Here is a 20,464-nt window from a genome sequence, read left to right on the forward strand (position 1 = left end):
AAATATTTTCAACATACAGAATATCAGGCTTGTGTTTATCAAACCTCCGAGAATGACACCCCCTTGAGAGTAAGATATGTTGAGTGTGAGCAATAAGACGACTCCTAAAGTGATCACATGTATGCCCAGGGAAGGAATAACTAGTTAGAGTTATAGATTACATCTGACATACTATACATTGTTTAAAAAAAAATACTTAGTGGTATGTTTTTCTGCAAGATGCAATATTTGAAAAGTTAAGTTTATCTGTGTGAAAGGTTTAAATCTCCAACACGGGAGATTAAGCACAATTTAATATATATAAATATATAAATGGAGATGAAATGGAACAAAGGGGGGAAGGAATTAAGGAGAGAAATTTGACTAACATTCCCAAAGGAGTAGAATATTTGTATTTTTATATTTCAGTTCAAAATTGAATTAACAGTTTCGTAAATACGTGATCAGATCTACTTACTCTGTTTGTACATGTTCCGTGATGGTGTCAACAGATGTGAAGACAAGGTTTTATTACTCAGAGAAACATCAGCTTGTCTTTTTTCAGTGGACCTACTGTAATACTGACAACCTCTCAGATCCTTAAGGGATTATAATGTAGTATTTTAGCAGAACAAGAAGCTTGTTGAAAAAAGGACGAATAAGGCACATTTGGGATAAATAAAGAACAGTCAGTGACAAACATGTCACTTATAAATTACCCTGTTTCTAATTATTACACTTCTGTACATTTAGTATTTACAACAAACATTAACTCTGAAATTGCAGTCACATGACCTGGATGACAACCAGTCATTGGTGCTCTTACCGTCACATGACCGGAAGTTCGAAATGAAGCGGTTGCGTGTGAGTCGTTTTGAAATGAAAACAAACCTCGCTGGGCTCCTGTCTATGTTATTCGTCAAATAATTACTACCTAACATTTAGTATAAAAATAAACGAGACTCTCCACTGCGACAGATCCGTGAATGAACGGCCATGAGGCTGAAAGCTACAGCTGAAGAGCTAACTCATTAAAACCTGGGTGAGAATAAGGTGTTAGCGTGAGCAGCTAGCTTGCTAACTGATATTTTCACTATAAACAAACGCCTTCAAACATTATTTCCTAAAATATTGCCTCAAGTACAACATGATTATGTCTATGTGCGATTTGTCTATTTATCGAATGCTAGCGTTGCTGTTATAAAGTAAAAGAAGAAAACTGCGTCTTAAATTATGCTATCATGTAAAGATTGAGCTAATGATACTGTTCCTCTGTTGGACCCTGAACCCAAGTTTGGACACCAGTCGGTCCAACCTAAATGATCTGTCTGTGCAGGCTGCACACAGCCGGGGACATGCTGGCATGGCCTTTTAATGTGAGGAAAAGTACACAATCATGGATGACTCGGACCAGGATTTTGTAGATCTCTGCTCAAAGTTGCTGAAACGAGTTCGCAAGAAACCAGTTGAGCCCAGGCCGCCTCGGAAAGCGGAGCATCAGCCCTCCAGTCAGGCAAGTGAAGGCGACAAGAGAAGGAGAAATAACAAAAAGAATGGCGACTCTGGGTCTAAGGTCGCTTGGACCCAGTCTGTCTGCACTGGAGCAGGCCAACATGCGGTCAGTGGAGGGACTGGACGTAATGCAGGTGATGCTGGGACGTCGGCTGTGCTTGCAGCAGCAGCAGCAGCAGCGGGACCCAGAGCTGATAGAGGTGTGACAGCAAAAGACAAAGTCCTCAACAGGATGCAGCAGTTCAAGAGAACCAGTCCTCAGAGGATGGTGCACAGGAACAACAGTCAACCAACCACGCATGAGAACGACTGTGGACCTCTTTCACAGCCACAAAGACAAGGTGAGATGACATGATGCTATTTGCACAAATTTAAACCCAATACACTGCCTCCTTTGACACAGTAAGCAGCAGGGATAAATATCTGGTTTCTTCCCCTGCTCTTTTAAAAAGTTGTCATTGTGTGTGATTGAGATAACACCGGTTGTTTTCCTCTCTACACTCTTTCCTTGGGGTTGTTCTTAGGTTTCATTCTTTTCTTGAGCTCTGGCTTAAATTCACCTTAATGTAACATGCAGGACATAAAGAAAACCAGTACTTGTAATTTGTAATGTCAGTATATGTATGTTGTAATTATGGTAATGGTGTTTCACATTTGAGGGAACTGTGGACGTGTGTTATCCACAGTATACAGTAAAGCTTGGTGATATTGGAAATAGCAAATATCTCAATATTTTTGACAATATCCTTATATTGCTAATGTGATGGTATTTTGGTGTTTTTAGAGGGAGTTTATGAGAAGTAATGATGGCCAAGCAAATAGCCACATCTGTTAGGATAGATTAGTGAAATACTTTCAGAAACTTGTATTAATCACCTGTAATGCATCTTTTAGAGTGAAGACAATATTTCTATATTAATAATAACAACAGACGACATGTACTGTGAGCAGGGTCGCTCGTCATGATGAACCCACAAAGAATTATTACCCAACTCTTCAACTCTGTGGAGCATCTAAGTGTCTTTCAGCTCATTGTTTTAGTTCCCTTGCCCACAACTTAACTGTCTTTTGTATTTGTATGTTTTTTTTTGTATCTGGTCCAACCTCCTCTCTGTGAGCAGATCCACCAGAACCCTGCAGCTCTGTTCTCCAGCTGGACAGCGACGAGGCGCTGGCCCTGCGGCTGCAGCAGGAGCTGGACAGGGAGGCAGTGGAGGCAGAGACGGTGGACCTAGAGGACGAAGGCCTCTTCTTGTGTCAGATCTGCCACAGAGACCTGTCACACATGACCCCTGAGGGGCGAGCACAGCATCTCAACAGGTCTGGTCATTTATATTGTTGGTGCTTGACAGATGCTCGCACCCAAAGAGATTTGCAGGAGAAGTTTCTCGTTCAAACGGTTGACGAGCCATAGACTGATGGACACACTGAGAGTGAGAATGTCTGATCCCTCTTTGTAGGTGTTTAGATGAGAGTGAAGAGAGCGGCCCACCTCCTCCTCCTCTTCCTCCTCCCCCCCCTGGTGTCTCTGACTGTCCCATCTGTGGCAAGAAGTTCAAATCCCAGAAGAGTCGCTCTGCCCACCTCAAGCGCTGCTCCTCAGACATGGGCATCTCTCCGGCTGTGTTGCTGCAGGCTCTGCAGAGACAGGCTGAGGAGACCCAGAATGTCCCCACTGCTAACACACTGTGAGTCAGCCTCAGTACTTCAGTCCAGCACAAGACAGCACCATAATACACCTCTGAGCTTACTGTCAGTCACAATTATTGATGCATCTTCTCCACAAGCATTTTTGAGATGTTCAGAATTTGGCTGTTGATGGTGATGAGTGCACAGTTTGTGTGATGTGTTTGTCTGTGCTGGAGCTCAACCAGGTTTCTTTGATAGCTTTGGTCTGAAGGTGGCATCATTGCAGTCAGACTGATTAACAGAGAGAGAATGTTAAACTTAACCATCTTATTTCAGCACTTGCCAGTCTTTTCCTATAATAGGAGTAGCTTGCCTGTTACCTAACTTCAGTGTATGAGTACTTACAAAGCAAAGTCAAACCTCATTCTGGCCTTTGTGTATTTTTTTTCCCTCATTCAGTGCACAACCTGGAGGCACCAAAAGGAAAGGCCCCTCCAGGACGGGTCTCCCAGCGAGGAAGAAGCCCAGGAAGAAGACTGATCCCCTGGATGAAGACACCATGGTGGCTCTGGCTATGTCCTCCTCCCTGCTGGAACAAACCGAGGCTGCTGCCTCTCACACCTCCATGACCGCAATGCTGAAGTGGAGACCAGATGCAGGTAGAGTAGCATCAATACATCATCTGTCAACTCAAAAAAGAAATCTATAAAATATTAGGGTGAGACTTATAACTCACAGTGTAGCACAGTATATTACTGTTTTCATAAAACACTTTGAATCAACCAGATTCTCAGTTCAGTTAGTTGCAGCTTATGGTTTGTATTCATGAAAGTACTTTTTGTGTTCAGTTTAATTTTTTAAAAACAGTTCAGGCTTATCATCAACATTTAATCCAACTCAGCTCTGATACCTTTGTGTGTCTAGTAGTAATACCATCTTCAGGAATAATTTTAAAAAGTTGTATACACTGCCTTTGACTTTGCTTTATCCTCTTCTGTGGTCGAACAATAAATCAAAATGCAGGAACTTGGTCAATCAAGTAAACCGATGCTGCTAAACTAGAACTATGGCTAAACTGACTGGATTCAAACACATGGGAGTTTTTAAATTTTGTCCATTGAGGCTCTTATCTGGGGGTGGTGCGGTAATGTAGTGGTTTGCGGCACAGTCACCTCACAGCAAGAAGGTTCTGAGTGTGCATTTTCTCCCAGCGCCCGTGTGGGTTTCCGCTGGGTGCTCTGCTTTCCTCCCACAGTCCAAAGACATGCACGTCAGGTTTACTACCGACTCTAAATTGTCTGTAGGTGTGTGAATGTGAGTGTGACTGGTTGTTTGGCCCTGTGATTGACTGGCAACCCCGGCTCTCGCCCAGTCTCAGCTGGGATCGGCTCCAGCGACTCTCAAAGGATAAGTGTGTATGGATGGAGGCTGTGTGTGTGTGTCTATCTTTTCATTTATTGTGTTAATAACAAGTGTGTTTGTATTTTAGAATACAGTCTGTGTTGTATTGTGTGTCTGCTTGTGTGTTACCTTTGGCACAGCCTTTACAAGGTCTCCCTACTAATGTCTATTGGACATTTAACATACAAATGCATAGCGTACGCGGTGGGCAACAATTGGTTTCAGAATACACTGGTGGTATTTTCAGTTGTAGTACCCAGTTTTATAGATGATGATATAAAGATTATACTTTAAATACTCAGATTATGTGCAGATTTATGGGCTTGCAGATGTCTGTGAAGATTCTCTGTCACAATGTTTCACATATGTGAAAACATTTTAAGTTTCACGAAACGTCTTCAAGAACCTCAAACGAATCCAGTTGCCTTCATATAGCAGTTAAAAAGGCTTTCAGATGCAGGCAGCACCTGAACACTGTCTCCTCCTCCTCTTGGTGCAGGTAAAGGGCGTGGAAAGAAGAAAAAGGGTGCCGTCCCTTCTCCTCCTCCACTCCTCCTCATTCAGGATGCTCAGGAGGCCCTGATGAGGCTGCAGGAACGTGTTTCTGCTCTCCTCCTACGCAGCCGGGCTCCCTCTCCCCCCACCCCGACCCGCTGCCCCAGCAGTCTGTGTGGCCGGAGCGGTGCTGCCCCCCTCTGGCAGAAAAGCACACTGCTGAACGGCGGCTCCACCTGTCTGTCTGATTTCTACACTCCAGAGCTCAGAGAGTTCATCACGCCTTGGGAATCGGCAACGGTGAGAGCGACCACAGATATGACTACATACGGTGTTGTATTATGTCTGTCATGTTTGAACTGAATAGTTTATGGAAATCAGACTCAATGTCAGGACTGAACACTGGTAGGTCTGTCCTGTCCTAGAAATAGGAAATTAGGCAGGTTAACATTGAAAGTGTCTGAAACTGAAAGGGAGATGCTGTGTTTTGTTACTTATCTGTAACAGCTGACAGTGGAACCAGCTGTTATTTTCCTGGTCTGAAATCGTGGGTTGATGTTATTAATATGTATTAAAAAGCCATGACATTAAAGCAAGCATAGCATACAAAGCACACGTTGACAGCTGAGTTAAATCGAAACTGATCGTCTGCATGTTTAGACTAATACAACATCCTCCAACGCCGGCAACAAGCCCGAGTCTTCTCTCCAACCTGTGAGTGAAGGAACTCCTGTCACAGGGACCAGGACCTCCATCCTGCCATCTTCCTCTCAGACCGCAGCCTCCTCCCCTGCTCCCTCCACCCCGGGGACAGGGCAGACCCCAGTGGGTAGCCAGGCCCTGCGGGACCTGATGGAGCTGGCTGAAGACGGCATGACCCTCACACAGTGCGGATACACTACCTCAGGCCCCGACAAAAGTAAGACAGACACACACATTACACAAACTGTTTACTTAAATATCTGTTTACCTTTTAGGAATTGCCTATATCCAAATTAACGGTATAGTGCCTATGGAAAAAAAGCGTTTAATTTTTCTCGTGTTTTATGATTTTAAAATAGAAGAAATCTTTCAGTGACAAATTGGAAACAAATCTGTACAAATTAATCATAACGGTGAATCAATTTCCTAAATACTTGATTGACAGAGGAAACCATTTTTACCGGTTTAACCTGTCATTGTAACTTCTGGTTGTCTTATTATAAAATATGTGTGTTTTTGTTATGGCTGTAAACCTGTAAGTATGCATGAAGCGCTTCCCTTGTAGCCTCCACTTAGCATAATCAGTCGGTTTCAAATAATCTTGTGCACGTTCGATTCCACTGAAAAATCTGTTTCTTAAAAATTCACTATTTATTTTGTATATACTGTACATGTAGTATTCAGTATTGTTTATATTTTACCCCCTCTAAATAGTGAATTTATGAGTGCTTATTCTGACTATTAAAAAAATCATCGAACTAGATATAAGAGATATTACAGTGAGCTGTAATGTTCAGGAAACAAAAAATGGACGTGTCAAGTAATAAAATCTTCTGTTTTAACTAATCAGCTTTTGTTAAAAAAGATTGGTGTTTTTTTTAGGTAAATGGGTAAAAACTGAAGACATTGATTACACACTTCCTCCTTTAAAAAGATACATTTCATAAATTTAATTTTTTAAATTCACACATACTTATACACTCTTGTAGCCTGCGGAAGCAACTTGCCAACTTACATTGTTTAAAAACTTACCTGGTCATAAGTTCTGGTCCTGGGTGTCTCTGTTCCTACAGACAAGCCGAGCAGTGCCAATCTGTCCACAAACCTTCACCTCAGTGGCTTCGTCCTGGAGGAGGCAGAGGAGCAGGCTGACCTGTGTGTGAGCGGCTTCCTACCAGAAAGAGCACACACACTCTCAGGGGACACCCACAACCAAAAGAAGAGGAGAGCTGATCAGCCAAGAGCAGATGAAGAGCGAGGCAGCCACCGATCGGTAAGAACATAAGTGATCCTCATCTTTTCTTTTAGAGTTCAGTCCAGATTTACTCACTTATAGTATCATTTAAAAGTTTTCCATATATGTAGAAAGTCAGCATTTGATTTTAATTAAAAACATTGAAGTGTTTCTTGTCTGATGCACCTGCTGTTTGCTGACATCATTATATTCCGCAGCGAACTCACCCCAGTGTTTCCTGCTGGTGTTTTCCTCTGCAGGTAGCACTATCCAGACTGGCCTCAGACCTGAGCAGCATGGTGAACAACCCTCAGCTCAGTGACTTGCAGCTCCAGGTGGACAGTGGAGAGGTTTACTTTGCCCATTCCTTCATGGTGTACGCTCGCTGCCCTCTGCTGGCAGAAATGGTAAACATTATCGCAGTGTGTGGCGCAAACCTGAGCACAGCCCTGCTACAGTGAGACAAGGGATATATAATTATGTAGAAATCTACTGTTGTTCAATTTTCATAGTTTGCTTTTAAATAACAAATGTAGTATAATTGAGAAGAGGAATTATTAAAGGAACAGAAAGACTAAAATCTGAAATCTATATATTTCATACATGTTTAGCTGAAACAACATGAGCGGTGATGTGTGGGCCTGAGGTCGTCTAATACAGTTATAGACGACATTGTATTGAATGGAGTGTGCAATGTGTTTTTTTTACTTACTTATGAGGTACATTGAAGACAAATTGCGACTGTCAATCTGAAAATTCAGGAAAACAAAATGCTACATTGAGAATTTCTTACCCAGAAATTCCATTAGTATTTTCACTCTCTTTGCTTTTGATCTCATCATTGTCTCTGCCTCCCATCCTCCGCTCCTCTCACAGGTACATGAAAGTGGTTTTGGGGTGCAGGAGGAAGGCATTTCTGCAGCCCAGAGGGTGCTGATGAGTGACGTCCCGGGACAGGCAGTGTTCACTCTGCTGCAGTACCTCTACACGGCCCACTGCTCCATCCCAGCCTCACTGCGGCCTCATGTACTGGAGCTAGCATCCAGGTTAGTACAGAGCTCAAAGCCTACATATTTATACATATCTTTATAAAGAGCCATTTAAATCAAACCATGCACTTTGATCAATGTGCAGTGTCTTGGTGATCCTCCTTACTTTTCCCTGCTTTTGTTATTGTGTATTCAATTGTATGTTTAACAACATATGGGCTGCCTAATGTTAATGCTTTTTTCGTTTATGTCCATAATCACAAGGAAAAAAGCCCTATTTTTTATTTGACTCAAGAGTTTTTGCGTGACACTTTTTACAGATGAAAATTACAAGAAAATACAAGAAATTCCTTATTTCATTTTTACGACTCCTCTCTTCTCTTTTTGCGCTTCAAGGTTTGACTTGCAGGAGCTGCAGGAGCTTTGTGAGCTCCAGCGAGAGGAGGCGGACTACACGAACCAGGACGAGAATGTCAACAACCAAACAGACCAGGCCTTCATGGAGCTCCTCCGCTCCATGTGGAATGAAGAGGATGAGGAAGACGAGGGGACGGATACTGATGGGGGAAAGGATGAAGAAAGAGGGTTGGAAGAAGATCCTCAAATCAGCGATGTTACATCTGGCGAGACAGAGAGTTGTGAGGAACAAGTGAATGAGGAAGAGCTGGAGGAGATCTACGAGTTTGCCGCCACACAGAGAAAGAGGGAGGAGGAGAAAGACAGTGTGGAGGAGGAAGAGGAGGAGGAAAAGGTAGATGATGGAGAAGTGTTCACAAAACTGACAGAACCGAAAACAGGCTTCAGTGAGAAAAACCTGAAGCTGAACTCTCAACCGGAGCCAGGACCCAGCCTGGATCGCAGCTACAGCCGCCTCTTTTCAGACTCTTGGGGAGTCTACGAGGAAGAGGATCCCTCCTCCTCCTCACGCTCAACTTCTGGTCCACCAAAGCCACACACCTCTCAATCCCTGAAACACCAGTCCCCTCATAAACCTTCATGCGAACTGCCCGGCAGAACTTTGCTTCTGTCCTCACCAAGCGTAGTCGACGACCTTTCCCCCAGCCCCCCACCCAGTACATCCAATCTGCCCATCGCAGGTCTGTCCCCTGGTCAAGTGGGTGACTGCGGTGGGGGTGGAGACAGGGGAACAGATGCTGTTAAACTGGACATGGCTAAAGAGTGTCTGTCTTTGAAGCAAGAAAGCCATGGTCCTCATAGTATTTGTGTTCCTGTTTCTCCCGATTCACCCCTGAAAAAGAAGGAACCTGAGCTCATCGTTTTGTCTGACTCAAGCGAGGAGATGGAGGTAGATGTTGCTGTTCTTAGTTCCCGCAGTCCTTCACCACATTCTTCTTGCGCCGTCCAGACCTTGCAGCGCTACACCCACATCAAACCTCAGTCAATCCCAAAACCTACTCAATCCACCATGGAAAATAAAGTGTCCAGTAGTGTAGACTTTAGTCCAGTAGACTGTTCTCTAGAAGTTTCCTGGCTGATCCCATCCACACCAGTGCAGCCTGTAAGATGCACCAGGACCAGCTCCACCCAGACCAAAAGCAGCATCTGCAGGACGCAGCTGTTCCCTAAAGAGGATATTATCTCCTCCTCTTCTCCCGCTTTACCGTTGCACAACAGACTTCAGACCTCGATCAGTGCAACCAGAGTCTCTGCCCACATTAGTCCAACAGAGGGCAGTGTTCCCAGGTTGAAACCGGACGAAGAAGTTCCCTGTAGCTCCAGTTTGGATCTCAATTTTTCCCCTGAAAGAACCAGTACTTATGATGCGAGTAAGAACAGAGAAGGGTTTGCAGTTCCCCCACACCAACCTAAGCTTTCGCACCTCTCAAGCTCAACTCACCATCACCCCCTCCAAGCTTCCTTAAAGCAGGATACACCCCTCCACGACCAGCCGCAGCCCTACAGCAGCACTCCCCTGCATACAGAGCTCCACCAGCCCCTTGTCCATCTTGCTGCTTCCCCACTTCTCCACAACCATGACGAGCAGAGGTTGACCAGTCAAGGAAGGGACAAGGCTCCATCGGAAAGCCCAGAGATGACAGAGTTAGTGAGCTTTCATCTCTCCCCTTCGTCCGACCCTTCGGATCCGTCTTCATCTTCGTCTCACAGAGGTCCTCAAAGCTCACGGAGACACAGCAAGTCGTCGAGTGAAAGTCAACGTTCTGATGAGTGCAGCAGTCGTAAGAACACAGGGGCTGAGCTCAAGAGGAGGGGAATAAGAAATGAGGAAGGAGAAAGAGAGACAGAGTGTGAAAACAAAGACACACGTGACGAAGGAGAGCAGGAAGAAGCAAAAGAAGCAAGTGTAGAGGCAGAGCCCAGTTTCCAGCAGAGCTTCATGGACGAGCCTCCCATAGCTTTTAGCGACTCGTGGGACGCCTGCATCGAGGCCAACCCAGGCTGCTTCAGTCTGAGGCTGGAGGAGAGCGGAGGATCCAACCAGCACGAGCGCAGCCAAGAACGAAGTGAAACGTCCAGGTCATCATTCTCTGCTGATCATCAACCTCCACCGTCTAGTCACTGTCTCCAGACATCGCACAGTCGTGGCAGTGCGATGAACTCTTCTCCGACCAAAGCCCAACCATCCACCAGCGTACAGGCTCATACAAGGCCTTCCTTCACCCTGCCAGCACCAGGCCCCAACAGCAGCCTCCTGGACTCTAAAATATGGGACAGCTGGGAGGAGGAAGAGGAGGATGCTCTTCCTCTCTCTCAGAGGGTGAACCCTTCAGCTCAGCTCAAAACACCAGGTATGAAAGAACATAATCTGAGGTTTTATAAAATGACATACTTACCCAAAAGTGATGTTTTTTATTTTAGTTCAAAGCATGCAGACGTGCTGTCTTCACAAAAGAATGACTGTGATCTCCATATCCTCCAGTACTAATGTTACTGTTTTAATAGAGTCACATTTCCTCTGTTCATATGCAGATGTTTGCGGAAAGTTGCTCCCAAATCTCAAATGTTTACAGAAGTCATCGTCATACTTCTAGTATAGTATACTTCCATATAGTTCCTGTATTCACAAGACTGTGTCTGTGAAGCTAAGAGGTACACAGATGCCATAATGCAACACACAATGTACCTCTGCAGTGGGATGTGGATAACTTAGTGCAAGGCTACACTTGTCAAAACAAGTTGGTCATCTGCCTTGAAAACAAAGCATGACTGCATCTGGACAGAGGAAAACAAAAAATAAATTCCAAAGCAATATAAATAAAAACAAATGCAGGAAGTGCAGCAACCTCAAACAGTCTGCACAACAATTACAGCTTATTTGTGATTTAACTAACAGGGTTTAACTCTAACCCTGTGGGTAGTTAAATTCCATAGATGAAATTTCAGTAAAGAAATCAAAGGCTGTAGTCTGACAGAAAAGTTCTCTCTGTTCTGTCTCTTCAGCATCTTCCCACAATAAAAAACGCTGCACTCCGGTGCCGATCACTCCCATGCCCCACTACTCAGACATGGACACACCGGAGCTCAAGAACAAACTCAACAGGTCAGTCAGTTCACTCTCATCTCCACCCTCATTTTAAAGAGAGGTTACAGAAGGGACACTTTTTTTTCTAATCAAAGCTATTAACTGAGGAGCCTCTCCGATTACCTCCCCTGGTGTCACTGTCAACTAAGCTTGTCTGGTTCTCCTCTCCATGTCAGGTTCTTTTCCTTCAGTCCATCTGTTCGTTCGCCTGTCTGTCACAAATGTGACTTACTTTCTCCTCTGTGCAGGTTTGGTGTTCGGCCTTTACCCAAGCGCCAGATGATCCTCAAACTGAAGGAGATCCACCAGTTCACCCACCAGCTGGTCAGCAGCTCAGACTCTGAGGAAGAGGCACCCTCTGCAGGGCGCACTGCTCAGACAAAGCCCCCTACCACCAGTTCAGCAGCAGCTGGCAGTGGGCCAGTCTCCTGTGCCCAGACAGTGAAGTTTAAAGAGCCCAGAGCACCGGCTGCCATCTCCCCTCTGAAACACAAGGGAGAGGAGGAGGAGGAGGATGGAGAGCTGCTGTCTGCCTCACAGGGCTCCAACACCTCTTCAACTGCCGCCAGTGAAGAATCTGAAAGGTACCGTGAGTCGTCTCTGACGTACTCTGCACGCTTGAGTTGCTACACATATTTTCAGACAGCTCAATAAATATTCTGTTCACTAAGACAACTTTTCATGCTCGAGACTCACAATGACACCATGAGACATTATCATTAGAAATCCTGTCACTCAATTGCACAGGGTTTTACCACTGTGATTCATAACTAAATATGGTTCAAAATATGACGTTTGAGTCGCTTTAAAACAGCAACAGATAATTTGATAATCAAAACATCATTTGTCACCTGTCAAGAAAAGATGCCTCACATTTGCTGGCAACAATTTCTTAAACTGAGTATTTTTGGATTAATTTTCAGTTTTAGATGATTATTACATGAATATGTCTATTATTTTGTGTTTTAAATCTTCTTAGCAGGCAACTGTTTATAGTCAACCCAATTTTTTAGGGCAGATTTAATAAAGGGAATACAATATTCATTTGACTAATTTTTAATTAGGGTCATAAGACAATCTATTGTCACTTAGTTGTGGTCTCTAACCACTTCCTTCTCTCTCATCAGGTCCAACCCAGAGCTGTGCCTCTCTTCCGATGGCGATTCAGACAGTGACGGCGGCATCTCTGCCTCCCAAGCTGCGAATCGCCTTCAGGATCGGCTCCAGGCGGTGCGCTCCTTCATCCTGTCGGACTCCGGGCTGTACAATCAGATCCTGCAGTACCAGCCTCTGGTCCTCTCCCAGCTCCAAGAGCGACTCAAGGCAGCCGGGATCCGCCTAGGTGCCGCCAAGCTGGTGGACTACCTGGACTCTCAGTGCATCACTTTCACCACAGCCAAGCCGGGCCACCCCGCACCCAGCCGCAGGCGGGGCAAGAGGACAGGCCGGGGGGCAAAGGCAGCTGGTGTAAGAGGAGCATACAGGAGAAAAGCTGTTACAGCTATGCTTTAAAACTTAACGATTGCCAGAAGTTGAAGGATTTACTTCAGTGTTCGGAACATTTGTCTGAAAACTTCAGGGAAGGAAAAGGCCGTGAGAAAATTAAATTATCAAGAGAAGATAAAGAAGATTGTGTGCTTGTTCCTGGAGAGTCGGCTTCAGCTTTTACCGCTTTAAACTATGAAACATTTTCTTCTTTCTAAAGTTTCTTCAGGACCTCAGTTTTTAATTTAGGTATTAAGTTTTAAATGTTGAACTCCCACTGTGAAAATAAAAAAAGGTTAATGTTGTTGTGCCCCATGATGACAAGTTGTTTCTTTCATTCAGAAATCATGACAGAGTAGCCACAAAATAGATTTTATCTTCATCTCCTGTAATGGTACAGAGATGAATTCTTACCATGTGGTGTCTTACCTCTGTTAATACCAGGTTAGGAATAAGTGCAAACCAGGATGAAATTAATTAATTCCAAAGAAATGATTGTACACAGGACATTTTTGAAAAACATTTTACTTTTTTTTTGCTCTTCAGTAGATTTATATCCAAAGATCAGCCAAGACTTACATACAGCTGAGCACACGTGAGAAAGGAGGCGGGTTCTTCAACAAGAAAAATCTCACAACTTCTATTCGATACGTCATTCAAGTAGAGAGAGACGGGTCCTTTGCAGCAGCACAACATCAAGTCAGCGCTGTGTTCACAGTCAGGTCAGTGTTGTTGCATCAGGGGCAGTTTTGTGTTGTGCACCCAGTTTTCTCTACAGCAGCGTGAAGCACAGGGTGTCAGATCAGATTCCAAATTACACACGACCCTTTCGCACCGCAGATCCTGGAGACGGACTCTGCTTCTCTCCACTCCCGTGATGCCTTCACCGATGGAGCATCAACGCAGTGCTTCCTGTCCCGGCTCAAAGCTTCAACCAGTCATGACAGGTTGGCAATGTTGGCAAGGAAGCGCTGAGCCCACCACTCCTCCAGGTCTATGGGCACAAAGTCTGCACAGAAAGAAAAACAACACAGGGGACAAAGAATTAAAGAATAATCCATGGTCTACGATTGATTCATTTTGTTCATCAATTATTAATTTTGTTACCAAATCAGATTCACACAAGGAGTGATGATCTGTGCAGATGTAAAAACCAAAAACCTGAAGGGCTGACAAAATGTCAACTGTAGAAGTGCATTCCTACACTCACTGATTTAGGTGAAGTAAATTTTATGACGGTCTTTATTTGGCGTTGCATCTTATCTTGTTTAAAACTAGAATTACTGCCTCGGTGTGGTATGCTTCTGCCGACCAGTCAAGTTGTTTTTGCAGAACATTATGATGTCACATTGAAGTTGACCTTTGACCATTTGGATATAAAATGTAATCACTTCATTTTCTTCTCATAATTAGTGTATTATGGCCAAAAATGTATTTTGTGAGGTCACAATGTGCCAGAAGTAATGAAATCTCGCTGGGCGTTCCTGATATATTGCATTCACAAGAACATGAGATCACTATCGCCTTGAACTTTGACCACCAAAATCTAATCATTTAGCCCTCGAGTCTAAGTGGACATGTGTGCCAAATTTGAAGAAATCCCTCAAGGCATTACTGAGATATCGCATCCACGAGAATGGGATGGACGGACACACAGACATACGGACATTAAACCTGAAAACAATATGCCTCCGGCCCTGGCTGTTGCCGGTGTGGCGGCATGAAAATGCAGATTAAACATTTTCTCTCCATGTAAATGTTAGAATTTTAAAATCTGTGCTACAAAGTTAAAAATCCATCTAGAGGGAAACCAAAGATTAGGGGATATCCAGGCAGCCTAAATGTCCAAAAGCTGCTTCAGTTCACACAGTAACATGTAACACACACAGTGCATTCACAAAGTATTTAGACCCCTTCACTTTTTTCATGTTATGTTGCAGCCTTGTGTTCAAATCAAAAAAAAAAAAATTCCCTTATCAGTCTACACTCATTGCTCCATAATTACAAAGTAAAAACAGAATTTCAGATTTTTTTTGCTAATTTATTTTAAAGGGGAAACTGAAATATGACATTGACGTAAATATTCAGACCCTTTGCTGTGACACAGCTGCATTGAAGCTGCCTTGATCAGAGAGGTGACCAGGAACGTGATGGTCACTCTGACTGAGCTCCAGAGATCCTGTGTGGAGATGGACAAGCTTCTAACCTTATGTTAATGGGGCATTTCAGTTTTTCCTTTTTAATACATTTGCAAGAATTATGAGCTAAATGCTAATGTCAGCATGCTAACATGTTGATGTTTAGTGTGTACAATGTTTACCAAGTTCACCATTTCAGATAAGTATGTTAGCATGCTAACATGTAACACTAAACAAACCCGATGTCATCAGGTATTTAGTCATAAACCTAAGAATTGGACAAAATCAAATTTCACTTTGATGGCGCTAGAGAAGTCGAGGAATCACCAAAGTTTTTGCCTATAATCCTGAGGGGGACATGAATGTCTGAACCACATTTCATGACGATCCATCCAGTAGTTTTTGAGACATTTCACTCAAACCCACAACTTTTAGCATCATGGTGGCACTAGAGGAAAAGTCAGGCAATCAGCGGTGTCATTAGGATTTGTCCTCTTGGGACCATGAATGTCTACACAAAAGTTTATGGCAATCCATCCAATAGTTGTTGAGATATTTCAGTCCAAGCCAACGGGGTGGACCAACTGACACTGCTAGTTCTGGAGATTAAAAAAAACACAATCCAAGGCATTGTTGAAAATGAAGGCTCACTTGATCTGAAATACACTAGATTATAGGTATTTCGTAACTCAGATTTTAACTAATGTTCATAAGATCCTGAAGCCCCATATCCTCTAATAAAATAAAATAAGGTATAGAAGAGAGCAGCTGTGAAATGGCCACAGAAGAGACACGGGAGCAGACAGGTGTGTGAACCGAGGTGAAACGCGCTACAATCAGCAGTCAGGGCTGGTTTATCTGGAACTAGCCGGGTTGTCACAGACCAATGAAGAGTTAAAAATTAAAGAAAACTATTACAACAGTTGCCCCCTGGTTACAGATAAAAGCTCAAGAAACCACTCGCCGTTTGATTCATGCAGAGAGATGAGAGCAGCCATTCAGCTTTCCTGTGGTGTGTAATAACCAGGAAGATTACTAGTTCAAGGCTCATGAGGTTATGGAGCAGGAAGAGGGTTATCTGTTCAGGTGCTGTAAACTGCAAGCAGTGATTTATGATTTATGATTTAATGAAGGCGGTTTTACTTTGTTGTCGTATCCTTTGAAGTATTTTAGCAGGTTAGTGAATGGGAATTAGGTTGATAATCAAAATCACCCCTGTGTTAAAGTGTAGTGAGGAGTTGCAGGTACTTACTCTTCATCGCAGCACTGGGGGTCTTCTCAGTGTACTGAACGGGCCCCTGGCTGCCGGCTGACTCCCCGCCGTCCCCATCCCCCAGCTTCTGCTCCACCTCCTGCCACGCTGCACACGGGCAACAACACACAGTATATATATATTGAATTATCTTCAATGCATTTAAAGTCAACAGGAATTTGCCTTTTGTGTATAAAGTAAATTACTTGTGAATGACATCCTCACATTTTATATTTACTCCACTGCTTCATAGCAGCATCTGCAAAGACCACTTTATGGATAATATAAATACTAAGTTGCTTTGCAAGCACGAATGCCCTGCAGCACCCTGGTGAGAGGCCTGGACTGCTCTGTGGTGTGTGTTTATCAGCTGTGGGTAAAGGTTTTCCAGCACCCGAGATAAACCTCAAGGTTTCAGCTCACAAACCTTCAACCTTCAGTTTACTTACAGTTAGTACATCTTGTATAACTAATATAATGATGTCAAATATAACAAGAAGAAGAACAAATTCCGAAAAAACAGTTTTATGTGTGCAAGAGGGAGGGTAAAATGCTATCTAAATATGTCTGGCGAGGTGACCATGTGGGGGTGGGGCGGGCGTGGGGGGCGGGCTGGGTGGGGGGGGATCAGATCCATCAGGCTTTCTGTCTGAAAACGACTCGACAGGCTGTGACAGCGGTTTTTCTTTAGGTGTGAGCGGTGAGGAAAAGTGACACGCTCTCCACCGGCTGAACTTTACGGTCACAAAGGAACACCACAGAGCAGTCCTTACTGGCAACGGTCCAACAGTAACACAGCTAGCTGGTTCGTGCCGATTCAGCTCCACAAGTCATTCATTTCCACCAGGGCATGAAGTACTGGCCAGCACTAAGGCATGCTGGGTAAACATCAAGACCGAGTGAATAGTGCACAGTCACAGTTTTTAATTATTAGGTTTTACTGACTGTAAGCAGCACTCCAGTCTCTCTGTGAATGGTTTGTTGAATTCTTGCAGTAGTGCCACCTTAATCCTCATTTGTGCAGCTGTTGTTTGCTCATTATTGTGTTTGTTCGTTCAGCCTGGTTTGTAACAGCCACATATTAACCCTGAGCTAATATGTGGCTGCAGCTTTGAACATAAAACATGTTTACACTGAATGATAATGTGCACTGTGGTCTCCGAGTTACTGTAACACTTCACAGACTTCTGATTAGTGAGCAATGAATCAGTAAGAAACATCTGATGTTATCAATTGCTGATAAGCTGAAATACTGCTGCTGGAAATTTTAAATAGGGCTATGACACAGTTATTTTCATTATCAATTCTTCTCTCAAATATTTTCTCAATTGTTTTGTCTATAAAATATCAGAAGATAGTAAAAAATGCCCAATAAGTAAGCACTTATCCATATATCAATGAATCATTTCAGCTCTGATTTAAATGCACATTGTTTTTTCATTTTTAAAAAGGTTTCAATTTGTGAAATCACAGCAACCAATCAAATAAAACTATGAATTTAATTAGTCTTTACATCCCCAGCTACAGTGCAGCTGCTCAGCCTGGAAGAAATGTGATGTAAAGAAGAAGGGCAAAGACAGAGAAAGCAGGAGATCATCTTCCAACCACAGTGTCCCAGTTTTGATCTTCACAACCTCCGACCTTGTAACCTTGAGAGAATGATCTGCAGTCTCTCCTGTCTTCAGGATTTAGCCCTGGATGATTTGACCTACATCATCCTCTCACCTATTGATCCTGTGACGCTCACCTTCATACACAAATCTGACGTTCTCCTCATGTGCAGGAGTGAATCCCTCTGCTGGGCTGTCGGTTTTCTGAGTGGCTGCGTTGTGGTAGCGCTTCCCGTTGAGGCGGTTGAACACAATCTTTGGGGGTGGCGAGCTAAAGAGACAAGACTGGGTTAGTTACAGAATGTCAGCTTGGGGATTGCGGCAGCCTGCATCACAACATAACACAAAAGTAAGTTCTCAAAATGAAGGTAGAAATGATTCACGTTTGCATCTTTAACTTCAGACAAATTCATTGTCGGCTGACAGGCATGTAAATTTACTTTATGTTGGATTATTGTAACTGTATTGATGCTTTTAGCCTCAGGATAAGCTTTAAACCACAACTCAAGGTCTTCGTCAGCAAATGCAGTTTAGGAACTGGTTTGTATACAGTAAGATATTGCAGGGTTTTTGCTTTATTTCATTTGTGCTTATGTAACTGAATGGTACATTCTTGATCCCAGAATGCCTTTCAACAACTTCCTGGAAAATGGCAATATAATATACTGCAATGTCAAGACCACACGAGAAAAAGCAACACAAAACACAAATTCAACACATCTTGTTGCAATGCATTCTGGTCAATTGAGTCTTACTGTTGATGTGGTTGGTTTATAGTGAATTTCACCCTGTATAACATTTTAAATTCTGATGCACATAGTAAGTATAAAACGAAGTCCTAATGCACTGACATTGAAATCTGACTTTTACCTTTACTGTTTAAGTTGTAAAAAAGTTCATTATATTTTTTCTGCTGTCAAATTAAACTGAAGTTGCAGCGAGTGTGCACTCAATTGTTGCTGCTGAAACACTTGGAAAGGTACTGATTCAACTTTAAGGTCATTCTGGACATTGTAGTTTGTGGTGCTGTTAAATTATATTGTATTACGCTCAGAGAGTGACACCGACACCGAGAAGTGGCTAATAGTATGCCGCTAGTGGTGGAGCGGCTTATGCTGAGGCGTTTATAATATTTTGTCCACCCCATCTAAGTTAGTGGGGGGTGAATTACATTGAATAGGATTTAGCTGGGTGTAAACTGGCAATCGAATGCATCATAAGTGAGGATTGTATTTCCGAGCAGCACCTGAAGGAAGCACAATATTCCTGCTGCTCTGATAGCCAGAGCCAGACAGGTGCGGTCCCACACCGGCTTCGCAGCCCGGTTAACACCCGGTCACGGGTAGAAGGGGCGTGGATACACCGTGCAAGCTAACGCGGTGCAGCACGGTACCGTCAACCGGGCTGAGGAACCGCGAGACGCTGGAGGAAAAGTTGTGTCCGATAATGGACGCAGCGTCGTTACCTAAGTCACAACGAGGTGTTACATGATCGCACTCACGGCGCACGTGCAGAGTATTTTGGGCCCACGCTGCTCAAACAGCAATAAATAAATAAATAATACATCAACACATGACTGAGTGCAGCTACTTACTTTGACGCGAGCCAAGACGTCGGCTTGAGCTTCAAGTCGCTGAATTTGCTCTCGATCTGTTGTGTGGGACCTGAGAGACAAAATTCAGAGGTAAGTAGTTTTCATGTTCTGCGCAGTTTACCTCTAATCTCTGCACACACACATACACAGAGCCAGCTCAACTGATGCAATGACCCGAAACTTCCCCATCCATGACCCAAAAGCAGTCTGATGTTACATTGCATCATGCTTTGGATAACCGTCACTCACCTGTCCTCCGTTGTGTAACAAGTTTGCTGGGACCTCTGGTGATTGTGTACATCATGTGAACGCCAGTAACCCCAGGAAATCCTGTAGTGTCAGTGTTTAAAAACCGGCCTGTCTTGCTAATAATCAGGTGCACACATTGACTGTCAACTCTGCAACTTCCAGTCCTCTGTCCGCTCCTCCTGACGCAGCCACGATAGGAAAAATTTTCGCAACGTGTCTTATTTTGTTCGCCAGGTCAGGTGCTCCAGGGTCGGCCTGAAGCCTGCAGGAGACTCGCTTTGACTTGTTGCCCGCTGTATATTAATACGCACCCCGCCGCTCCTGCTGACCAGCAGGTGTTCAGCTGTAACGACGCGACGTCCGCTGCTCCTGAGAGAGGTGGCGTGTAGGTCATCCAAGGAGAAAGCGGCTTCACATGCCGGGGATCAGTCATTCACCGTGGGGAGGGAGGGCACTGTGGTTCCTGACGTCCGAGGACAGTGACACTCTAGGCCGGACACTCTGCCCGCTACGCTACGCTGATGGTCCGGGACTGCTTGCTACACCTCGGCTCTCTGACACGATACAAGGACACTGCACACATTGATATTTTCATCAGTATGTAACGATACCATGCTTGGCCAGCGTCAAGCCACCAAGAATGAAGAATACGACGTCCGGTCCAGATTTTCAAAATAAAAACTTGCCCTATCT

The 20,464-nt window shown here is 44.0% G+C and overlaps 2 protein-coding genes across 2 annotated transcripts; one reads left to right on the forward strand and one right to left on the reverse strand.

The window, feature by feature from the left end:
- The first annotated feature begins 1,375 nt into the window (after window positions 1-1,375).
- Window positions 1,376-13,357, forward strand: slx4 (SLX4 structure-specific endonuclease subunit). The gene is made up of 13 exons (XM_022755594.1): window positions 1,376-1,832; window positions 2,622-2,811; window positions 2,952-3,179; window positions 3,580-3,779; window positions 5,021-5,349; window positions 5,716-5,935; window positions 6,792-6,991; window positions 7,213-7,359; window positions 7,829-7,998; window positions 8,338-10,709; window positions 11,362-11,461; window positions 11,692-12,027; window positions 12,571-13,357. Exons 1-13 carry the CDS (start codon window positions 1,376-1,378, stop codon window positions 12,953-12,955), a joined length of 5,334 nt encoding a protein of 1,777 aa, XP_022611315.1. The 3' UTR covers window positions 12,956-13,357.
- A 78-nt stretch (window positions 13,358-13,435) lies between these two features.
- On the reverse strand, window positions 13,436-20,371 carry mcrip2 (MAPK regulated corepressor interacting protein 2). Its single transcript, XM_022755593.1, has 5 exons — window positions 19,772-20,371; window positions 19,523-19,592; window positions 18,066-18,199; window positions 16,319-16,426; window positions 13,436-13,937 (listed from the first exon to the last, which is right to left on the reverse strand). Exons 1-5 carry the CDS (start codon window positions 19,824-19,826, stop codon window positions 13,867-13,869), a joined length of 438 nt encoding a protein of 145 aa, XP_022611314.1. The 5' UTR covers window positions 19,827-20,371; the 3' UTR covers window positions 13,436-13,866.
- Between the last annotated feature and the right edge of the window lie 93 nt (window positions 20,372-20,464).

This window comes from Seriola dumerili, unplaced genomic scaffold (genome assembly GCF_002260705.1).
Source record: "Seriola dumerili isolate Sdu_G_001 unplaced genomic scaffold, Sdu_1.0 BDQW01000230.1, whole genome shotgun sequence".
Taxonomy (NCBI): domain Eukaryota; kingdom Metazoa; phylum Chordata; class Actinopteri; order Carangiformes; family Carangidae; genus Seriola; species Seriola dumerili.

Excerpts from the sequence above, each read along its gene's own strand:
- slx4 (XM_022755594.1), top strand. The coding sequence starts at position 1,376 with ATGGATGACTCGGACCAGGATTTTGTAGATCTCTGCTCAAAGTTGCTG. Across the intron at positions 3,780-5,020 it reads GAAGTGGAGACCAGATGCAG|GTAAAGGGCGTGGAAAGAAG; the intron begins GTAGAGTAGCAT and ends CTCTTGGTGCAG. Across the intron at positions 7,360-7,828 it reads GCCCTCTGCTGGCAGAAATG|GTACATGAAAGTGGTTTTGG; the intron begins GTAAACATTATC and ends CTCCTCTCACAG.
- mcrip2 (XM_022755593.1), bottom strand. The coding sequence starts at position 19,826 with ATGATGTACACAATCACCAGAGGTCCCAGCAAACTTGTTACACAACGG. Across the intron at positions 16,427-18,065 it reads CGTCAGATTTGTGTATGAAG|CGTGGCAGGAGGTGGAGCAG; the intron begins GTGAGCGTCACA and ends GCCCGTGTGCAG. Across the intron at positions 13,938-16,318 it reads CCCCAGTGCTGCGATGAAGA|ACTTTGTGCCCATAGACCTG; the intron begins GTAAGTACCTGC and ends CTTTCTGTGCAG.